The following is a 10,700-nucleotide window of genomic DNA, read 5'->3' on the forward strand; positions in this document are numbered from 1 at the left end:
GAGCGTAGGGGCACCGCTGTCGCCGCCTATAAAAGCCGGAGAGAGAGAGAGAGAGGCCCGGTCGGCCATTTTTTTAGAAAAATACAGAGGGAGCGGGAGAGCGTGAGCCGGGAGAGACAGGAAGCCTCCAGCAGCCACCGCGCCTCAGCCATCCATCCCCGTCGCCGAGCCGACGACGGCGACACAGAGAGAGAGAGTGGGTCGGCGATTTTAAGAGAAAAATAGAGAGAGAGAGAGAGAGAGAAACCGAGAGAGACCGAGAGAGAATAGAGAGTGAAACAGAGAAGAGAGAGCAAACCGAGGCCACGCCGGAGCTAAAGAAGAACCAGCAGCGGTCGTCGACACCGCCAGACCTGCCGGAAGCCATCCAGACGCGCCGTCGACCGGTGAGCCCCCCTCGGCCGAGAAGCTCCCCTGTTTTCCCCTGTTTTTTGCCTCGGTTTGGCCGGGATTCGCGCGAAACGGCCGGCGCGAGTCCCGGCCATACCGACGTCTGTCCCGGTCCCTGATCACCGTCTGAAGCGAACCCAAGCCGCTGGAGTCGACCGGATCGCCGGAGGAGGTCGGAATCCCCCCTTTTTCCACGCGCCCGCCAGGCGTTCGACGAAATGCCTTAACCAGGTTGGTTTTTGTTCTGTCGCCGGCCGGCGAACGGTGGTCCGACGGCGGTTCAGTGAGTGGCACGGCCGAGGCAAGGGCCCCTGGTCGGGCGATTGGGGCGGCTGCCTGGGTCACGGCGGCGGACGGCCAATTTTGGCCTCTCCAGCGCTTCTCCTCATGGGTCCGTTTGTTCGGTCGGATTCGACCCGAATCACAGATCCGATCCGGTCAACGCCCGGTCGGATCCGTTGACTCGGGTCGGTTCCGACCGACCCGGATTAACAGTTCCGACCCGGGTCAACGCCCGGGTCGGATCCGTCGACCCGGGTCGGTTCCGACCCGATCCGGATTGACCGATCCGACCCGGGTCAACGCCCGGGTCGGATCCGTTGACCCGGGTCGGTTCCGACCCGGATCCGCCCGACCCGGTTAATATTATATTATTATTTTATTTTTAAAAAAAAAAATTTAAAAAAAAAATAAACAAAAATAAAAAAATTTAAAAAAAAAATTTAAATTTTTTTTTTTTTTTAAATTTGTGTGATATATTCTAAATGTTTTATTTGTTATAGTATTATTATGCATAATTTACCATGTTTAAATTAGATAAACCTAGGATTACGCGGTAGTATTTTGCATGATAGTTTTTATTACCGTTGTATTGTTATGCATGTTTTTAATACAATTGCTTGAGCTGTTGTGTTTTGAATGTCATCTGACTTAGTTAAGGTTAGAACCTTAGGCTGCATGAATGGTTGTGTTCCTGACTGCTAATCGTTTCTGATTATGCACTCGCTTGATCACCTCACATGTTAGGAGAAAGGTCCTAAAATCAATCAAAATTGCCTGACAAATGTTTTCTGTAAATGAACAGGGTAAAATGGTACCGAAAGGGCATTAGTTATCCAACTAGTGTAACCAAGTCCCCGAACTCATTTAATCTCTGGTTCGTAGGAATAGGGTGATTCTCCCATCACCCTATTTGGGTTTCTAATCGACCTACCCCAAATCGATTAGTGGCGACTCCTTGATATAAACCACTTGCATGTTAAAAACTTAAACCCTAAGTCGCGATATGGTATGGGCTTGGGAGAGCCCGAGTTAAGTCCCGAACCTAGACTTAACACGTACCAGGCGAGCCCCCCTTCTCTTTGCATGTCGTTTAAAAGAGGGCTCGGGAGTTCGGTCGCGACATTGTACTTATGCGACACATTTTCCCTCCGTCAATGTTACTTTAGATGATTTTTCAGTCAAAACAACGTCATTTTATTTTACTTAAGACATTGTTTACTTTTTGGTGTCCATATAGCTAAATTTTTAATAGTTCTTATTGACATAACTTTGACGGAGGGTAAATGTGTTACACAAATACAAATTTTGAATTTTTTGTCACAGAAAAAAATTTAAAATAAATGCGTCACAGTTGGCATACTTGAGGGGTTTTGGTAGCTTTTGCCGTTAATAGAAGGACAATTTCTATGATATTTTTGTCAATGCGGCAATGGTAAACAAAATTGGTGATATGAGAAGGTCCAAGTGATTAGCTTAATGCTATAATGATTCCACTTAACCAGCACCTAGCTCGCATTTGTAGCCACTGGATCCGACCATTTGAAACATCAATAAACAAGATAAAAAGAGTGGACATCCAACGGGTAGAAACATTGTTCTTATTGCAATTATTTATCAGATCTGACGGTCTAGATTCATTCTCATGAACGGACTAAATTCTCCGAGTGGTTCCCACAACAAAAATATCTACTAAAGAGGGACTATGCTCTTCTTCTTCCCATGATTCCGTGCCCGTGCCGCAAGACCTAGGGATTCATCAACCTGAAAATGAGTTCTTGCTTCACCGTCTCCCTCTCCCTCCTCTTCTTCTTCTTCATCAATTTTCTGAGCACTGAATCACAACCTACTTATCTATGGCATTACTGCCCCAACACCACCCTCTTCGCTCCCAACTCCACCTACCAATCCAACCTCAACAACCTGCTCTCTTCCCTCTCCGCCGCCGCCCCCAACAACGCCGACGGCTTCGCCAACGCCACTGCCGGCCAAAACCGTCCCGACCGTGCCTACGGGCTCTTCCTCTGTCGTGGCGACGTCAATGTCTCCACATGCAGCGACTGCGTGGCCACCGGAACACAGGACATCCTGCAAAGATGCCCCAACCAGCGGGTCTCTGTGATCTGGTACGACGAGTGCATGTTGAGGTACTCCAACGCGTCCATCTACTCGGTCATGGAACAAGGGCCTGCTTTCATGATGTACAACACCGGGAACATCTCCGATCCAACCCGGTTCACGCAAGTCCTGGGACAGACCATGGACGACATCGCCACGACAACTTCCGACAGCGAATCGGGGAAGAAAGTCGCGGTCGCAGAGACGAACTTCACGAGCCTGCAGCAGCTGTACACTCTTGCGCAGTGCACGCCGGACTTGACAGCGTCGGACTGCAACACATGCCTCCGGGCGGCGATTGCGGGCCTTCCCCAGGGGAAGCAAGGTGGGAGGACGTTCACTCCGAGCTGCAGCGTGAGATTTGAGGTGTACCCCTTTTATAATGCCTCGGCCGTGGCGGCCCCGGCCCCTCCGCCGCCCCAGATTCCATCTCCTCCGCCCCCAGCCGCTGCGTCTCCGTCTCCTCCTCCTGCTCCTAGCGGTACGCGTTTGTTTTTATTATTTGTCTTCCTCTATACAAGAAACATCTATCGTATTGTATTTATTTGTTTTGCGAAACTAATTATGTTACTTGATAGTTCAAATTCTTCGATTGAATTTTTTTAACAAATTATGTGTAACATAATTTGTTAAAAGAGCATGAAGTATATGTTACATTATTTGTCTTCCTCTATACAAGAAACATCTATCGTATTGTTTTTATTTGTTTTGCGAAACTAATTATGTTACACATCGGTGATAGATCAAGTTTTGGGATGTATTCTAGGGGCTTTTCAGAGTCTTATTCTCTTTCGCTGTACTCCTAATATTTGATTGATGATGTAGATTTTTCATATTTTTTCTCTGGTTTAATTCTAAGCTTTACTTCTTTTCATTTTTCTTTTGGAATGAATTCAACTTTTGACTTTTTTATTACCTGTAGGTTTTGTGATTCACACAGTTTTGACTTTTTTAGCACGAACATGTAAGATATATTTTGATACAAATACTGATATTTAGAATTATATCTGATTTCCATAATCTTCCGAAACTTGAAAGTGTTCTTTTGCATCTTCAAATTTTGAAGGAAAATTATGAGTAGAAGGAATAAATTACTTTTGATTCCACACAGGAAAGCTATACATTAAGCTCCCACATGTATTAATTTTTACCCTTTTTTAATTCTCTTTATTTCTAGCATACTCGTTTTTTTTTCCTAAGTCTCCTCTTTCGCTTTTGAATCAAGATCTTGATTTAGAAGGTATTGCTCTGCCTATCCATCCAATTAATCACGGAGCATTAATTGCCATAAATCTTTTGGTTTTCACAGAAAAAGATATCGATAACATTTGTGCTGAGTGATCGGTTAGATGAAAGAAAATCCTTTTTTTTATTTTTTTTATTCCTTCTTCCCTAACATTTGTGCCGAGTGATTGGTCGACAACATTTGGTAATTTTTTTTTTTCAAACAACATTTGGTAATTAACCTTTCCATTTCTGTCTCGTCAATCAGTGGTTTTCTGGCGAAGAAAGAGAAAAGATTCAATGACTTCATTAGTCTGAATATTCAAAGCCCATCCCCAAATAGAAGTCGTGGACGAAACAGATTTCCACGAAGCGAACTTGTCCAGGAGCTACACAAGCTATATGTCCACATTAATCAAAGAAAGACCCCAAAGAAACCAAAAAAAGACTAAGGTTTGTTCGTTTCGCGAAAAATATTACGCTTCTAACAAATATTTTTTAGGAAGTTATTTTTCTGAAAAATGACATAATTTTTTGGTGTTCGGCTGCCGGCTGCCGAGGGCGAAAGAAGGAAGCCGGCATAAAATGTTTTCCTCTTTTGAAAAGAGGAAAATATTTTCCTCACTTTTTTTCTTGTTTTCACTCGTTGAGGGAAAATGTTTTTCGCGAGTAGTTTATTTTTCGCCCTCAAACACTTGAAAATCTGGAAAATATGAAAACATTTTTCGCAAAACGAACACAGCCAAAAATAGATGGATCCTCTAAATCTCCCTCTCTTGCTTCTTTTTCCTTTGTTTCCACCATTAACGCCGAAGGTTTCTTCCCAGCGCCTTTCTGTGGTTCGACCAGCGACGCCGACAGAGACTACATCAAGACCCTCACCAACGTCCTCTCCTCCATCTCCACCACCAACTCTTTGTCCTTCTCCTACGGATTCTTCAGTGACTCCGCCGCCGTCTCCGACACCTCCCAAACCCTCTACGTCGTCGGCTCCTGCCGCAGCGACCTCACCGCCGAGAGCTGCCGCACCTGCCTCAGTGGGTCAGCCATTGAAATCAGCCGTTTCTGCCCCCACGAGAAGGAGGCGGTGCTCTACAGCGAGAAGTGCACCGTCCGGTACTCAAACGCCTCGATCTTTGGCACAGTCGTGATCGAGCCCATCTACGCGCTGTACAAAGTGAACAACGTCTCGATCCAGGTTACGAACAAGCTGGCGACACAGGTGGAAGGTCTGCAGGACGAGGCAGCTGGCGGCGGCTCACTGAGGAAGTTTGCTACGAGGAACGTGTCAGTGGGGCCGGACACGATCTTTGCGATGGCGCAGTGCACACCGGACTTGACCAGGCAGCAATGCATCGACTGCCTGGAGATAGTTGTCGGGAGCATCACGGATTGCTGTCTTGGGAAGGCGGGATGGACGATCATGGCGCCTAGTTGCCAGTTTCGGTACGAGATCTATCAGTTCTTCGACCCGGTCGGCGAGCCACTTGCGCCGCCGCTGCCACCGCCGCCTCCGCCGCCTCCTCCTCCACCGCCAGGTACGTTGGCTCTTGTTCAAGAATTAGGTATCGTGGCGTTTTGTTTTTTTTTCCTTTAATTGAGGTGGATTAAGATCATCTGATTTGTTGATTATGCGATTTCACGTTAGATTTAAACGATTAAGTCTGGAAATGAATTTAGTTTTTATGCTCCATAGACCATCTAATTTATTTTAGGGTCAGTACGTTGGATAGATACATTTTTGCCAAAATGAAGTTGCGGAATATTTCCATATTTTCAGTAAAAGAACGGTAGGGCCCATATCTCTATCTTTGACGCATGTGCATGGCTAATAGTCAGCTATCAGAGTTCATTGAATCAAAAGTTGTGGTGTCCATTCATCAGAAGCTGTCATGTGAGATCTTTAAATTAATAATAAAGTGAGTTTAGGCGAAGGGTAATGAATCATTAGCAGATGTTCATTAATTCTCCTCATTTAGTCACCATCATTTCTGAATTGATATAAACACAAAGGTTTTTAACAATAGGAGAAGTAGATCGACATCTAAATTGATCTAGAGTTGCAATTCATATCAACCATGTGGTGATCTCTGCTAATAGGAAAAAGAAAATTGGTAAAGACAAATTGTCGAACTTAAATCAGCCGAACAAGAAATACCGTATGGGAAACATATGCCCAGAGGCTGTGCCTGCAACAACAAGGCCATTAATGGAAACAAAGTTGTCCAATCACTCTTGAACCTACTATATGAATGTCAAAACTTTGCGTAAGATTTTAATATAGTCATTCCGGCCACTTTTTGTCAAAAATCATTGCCGTGGCAATGTGTCACATAGGACGGCTAGCAATGAATGGACGGCCATATCAGCGATTTTCTCACAAAAACTGATTGGAATGACTACATTCGAATTTCCTTTCATTGATTTAGCTTGTGTACAATTGATTTAGGACTAATTGGGTAAGTTTCCCTAGCTTGGTGTGTGGGGTTTACCGAAATTAGACTTCTTTGTGGCGGTGGTTGATATATTCACAAGTTGTCATGAGAGATCTTGAAAAATTTAGGATTAAATTAGCTTGCATACAATTAAATAACAGTTTTTTAGAGGGATTTAAACCCAAGGGCTCGTGTGCAGCAGCAGCGGCAATAATTCCCTATTGCCGAACTTAGTAGGTGATTTAACATGGGCTGTTCATCCTAGAAATTTTTTTGCTTCTTAATATTCTTCATTTGTTCGTCTTCTGCCCCATCAATTTACCAAAAACAGAAACTTAAAATGCTGGAATTGCAATTGATGTTCAGGCTTTCTCGTTTAAGCCTCTCGATTTAGATCTCTCATGGCCCCTTCTTGCGTGTCAAATTGCCAATCTTCGCGCGTCAGTTTATATGTTACGCACGCTTTCATCTAGAAAGCTTTTAGATTAGTTTGGGAATCGTCTCATATACAAAATGGTACCTGTGCAGGAAAAAGCAACAAATCTACCGTGATAACCATCGCCATTACCGTTCCTGTTGGAGGTGTTATGGTCCTTCTCTTTTTCACTTGTTGTTTGCTTCGAAGAAAGGGAAAGAAGACAGATGGAGTCATCCAAGGAAAAAGCGGTAAATCGATTATTTGCCTTTATTTTTTCGTAAGCTATCTACGCCATATATGAGCATATTATGAAATTTCTTCATTTTCCTTAAGGAATCGAATATGTCAATCATACGAATTAAGAGTCCGTTTGATATAAATATAGCATATATAATGGAAAAGATCAAGGACAAAGATGAGATCCTCATGCTCTTTAAACCTTCAAAACTATACTTGACTGCACAAGCAATCATAATGCCATCAATAAGAGGAATACTTTGGGAATGTAACAGTTCATTCCTGGCCTTCTAGATAAATAGATGCAGCAATTCTACAAAAATTTTACCGAGCACCTATGAAAATATCTCCCTGTCATAGCCTGCTGCATCAGGACAATTCAAACTCCCAATCACTAATATCATTATTAGGAAAACAAAAGTGAAGGGCACTCATCCAGGCTTGCTTAGAGAAACTGCATCCAAAGAACAAATGGGATCTAATCTCAATGCTTTCATGACGCAAAAAACAGAGAGTTTGGCCATGACTAGAAGACTATTTGTCAATTCCTTGAAATATAGGCAGCTTATCTTGTATCGCCAACCAAAGTATGAATCCAAACCTCAGCAAATTAGATGAAAATCAAATCAGCCCATACCATTCAACTCTTGTGACTCTTTTCCTCACAATCTCCCAAGCTGAAGCAGAGGTAAGAATGTCACAAGAAGCAGCAGCGCAAGTGTCTTGGTCTTCCAAAGAAGACTTTGGACAAATTACACCACAAACAGCTGTCTGGATTGATACCAAGACTTCAGACCTCGCATTGGGCCTTTTTCCATTCAGAGCACAAATCATATCAGCTACTTTTGCAGTTCAAAGAAGAGCAGCATCTTAAACTACTCTCCTCGGGCATACATCCAGCAAGATCCCATCAGGATGCCATGAGTCATGCCAGGGGGATATAGCTTCGACATGAAAAACCACATAATGAGCCCTCAAAATACTCCTAACGTTTAGCAATTCCCTCCAACCATAGGTAGCATCTGCACCGCAATTAACAGACCTAGCACTACCTTCAGTATTAATGATATTGTTTTTCTTCATGACCAATCAAGAGGGGAAAGATTTCATTGGGGTAAGGAGACAACCATGCCAGCCTAATCCGGTGCTCTTCATTGTGATAATGTTCCCAAGCACTAGCAACTGTATAAACGCCACTAGGAGCCAATGTCGATATAATTTGATAATCAACTTACGTTTTTTGGTAATGCAGGTGCGAATGAACTTACCACCGCGGAGTCCTTGCAATTTGACTTGGCTACAATACAAGCCGCGACAAATGATTTCTCTCCAGAAAACAAGTTGGGTGAAGGTGGATTTGGTGAAGTTTTCCAGGTACGTATTACATAGTAGTTAGAAACAATCAAGAATGTTTTACATGTGAATTGAACATAATGGTGCCGAAAAAGAAAGAAACATGTAACGCTTCTTTATGTTAGTTTTTAAGTTGTGTTAAGGAATTAAACAATGAATGCAAAAAACACTTTAGGGTAGCCTTCCTGATGGACAGCAAATAGCGGTGAAGAGGCTATCTCAAAGCTCAAGACAGGGTGATGAAGAATTCAAAAACGAAGTTCTATTGGTTGCGAAGCTTCAACACAGAAACCTTGTACGACTGCTCGGATTTTGCTTGGAGGGAGACGAAAAGATACTCGCCTACGAGTTTGTGCCAAATAAAAGCCTTGATTACTTCTTATTTGGTATGCTGCAATTTGACTTTCTTATGTACATTTGCTTGAAATCAAATGTTCGAGCTTTTACTAGTTGTGGAAAACTTGAAATTAAGAAGTTTTCAGTTCTTTCAACTTATAGTTTTTGGTTAAGCCACCTTTGATCGATGAGAGTAAATATATTCGCCTTGAGTTTTTGAATAGGTGCCACATGCTAGCACATAACGAGTTTTGGTGCAACGATGCAGATCCCCAAAAAAGCGGTCAATTGGATTGGCCATTACGTTTTAAAATAGTATCTGGAATCGCTCGAGGATTGCTCTACCTACATGAAGATTCTCGTCTCCGGATCATCCATCGAGACCTAAAATGTAGCAATATCTTGTTAGACAGTGAAATGAACCCGAAGATTTCAGATTTTGGCACGGCAAGGATTTTTGGAGTCGATCAAACTCAGGCTAGCACAAATAAAATCGTGGGGACTTTGTAAGTCTTAGGTCTTGAATAGATGACTTTGTAATTGGAAGACGTACTTGCTCATTTTATCTATTTAAGGATGCTCATTGATCTGCATCTAAATATGCAATGTACATGTGGCTAATATTCGGTTTTGCAGTGGTTACATGTCTCCTGAATATGCAATGCATGGAGAGTTCTCGGTGAAATCTGATGTTTATAGTTTCGGTGTACTACTTATAGAGATCATTTGCGGCAAGAAGAATAACATCTACCACCAATTGGATAGGGGTGAATATCTTGCTAGTTATGTAAGTTTCGTTGTGCTACTACGGCAAATATTCACACCGCACTCTTTGTAAATTTGGTTCAATGAAATTGAAATTCCTTTGTAAAAACTTAGTCCTTTGGCCTACAGAAATATTTATGGTTCTGTTCCTTAGTCATATATGGTTTTTTGCAAGATTCAGATGTCTTGCATGATGAGTCACTGAATTAATGCCGCAATTTTGTGAAGATTTTCCGGAATTATTCTTGCAGGTGTGGAATCAATGGAGAGATGGCACGCCCTTGAACGTGTTGGACCTGGCTATCGCAGATTCATATTCAAGAGATGAAGTACTTCGATGCTTGCACATTGGCTTACTGTGCATTCAGGAAGATCCGGCTATTAGACCCGCCATGGCAACCGTAGTTCTCATGCTCAGCAGCAATTACTTTGACCCGCCACAGCCTCGACATCCGGCCTTCTTTGTCCAAAGTAGATCACAGGGACCGAGCATCCCAATGCAAGAGCTTGAATCGGATCAATCTACCAGTAGGACTATGCCTTCGTCAACTAGTGATATGACGGTTACTGAATTGTACCCCCGGTGAATGGCGGCGTAAGTAAAATCTTACTATATGGATGGTCTCATGGTGAGATTGCTTGGCCTTCCACCATGATTTTTTATGAACCATTGCAAAAATCTATGTATTTGGAGAATAAGCAGTTAATTGCTCAAAGGGAGTTGTGTGCATTTAAAATAAGACTCTACTCATGTTATCCATCTTAATTATTATAATTCTTCTAAGATTTTTTTTACTAGTTGAGGCTTAATCATATGTTGATCCACTGTAATATGGTGCATTTTAACATTATTGTGCTTCTATGAGGCTCGATACGACTTCTCTTGTCTAGACTAAATAATCAAATGGAAGTTTTCGTTATCTAACCCACTAGGCTACACATTTCTTCACTTGTGAAGCTAGTTGTGTTTCGGTGTTGTTAAAACTATACTTGGAGGCTATAGGTGCTCCATCTTTGAGAGGCTTTCTCTGGGGCACTGATCTTATCTGGCCCATCTCCGTGAAATCCAAGTTGCCCACCGTTACCGTGAGGCCAATCAGTGAATAGGAAGCTCTCCCTTTGTGATTAGCTGTCTAACCCACCTC

General features: G+C 42.9%; 1 protein-coding gene across 1 annotated transcript; it reads left to right on the top strand.

The window, feature by feature from the left end:
- The first annotated feature begins 2,222 nt into the window (after window positions 1-2,222).
- LOC115664690 (cysteine-rich receptor-like protein kinase 10) lies at window positions 2,223-10,351 on the top strand. The gene is made up of 8 exons (XM_056315984.1): window positions 2,223-3,268; window positions 4,839-5,549; window positions 6,975-7,112; window positions 8,354-8,475; window positions 8,630-8,840; window positions 9,059-9,296; window positions 9,427-9,577; window positions 9,807-10,351. Exons 1-8 carry the CDS (start codon window positions 2,440-2,442, stop codon window positions 10,140-10,142), a joined length of 2,736 nt encoding a protein of 911 aa, XP_056171959.1. The 5' UTR covers window positions 2,223-2,439; the 3' UTR covers window positions 10,143-10,351.
- The last annotated feature ends 349 nt before the right edge of the window (window positions 10,352-10,700 follow it).

The sequence above is a fragment of the Syzygium oleosum genome, unplaced genomic scaffold, assembly GCF_021117445.2.
Source record: "Syzygium oleosum isolate NSW1041296 unplaced genomic scaffold, Sole_v2.1 Sole_v2.11, whole genome shotgun sequence".
In the NCBI taxonomy this organism is placed as follows: Eukaryota; Viridiplantae; Streptophyta; class Magnoliopsida; order Myrtales; family Myrtaceae; genus Syzygium; species Syzygium oleosum.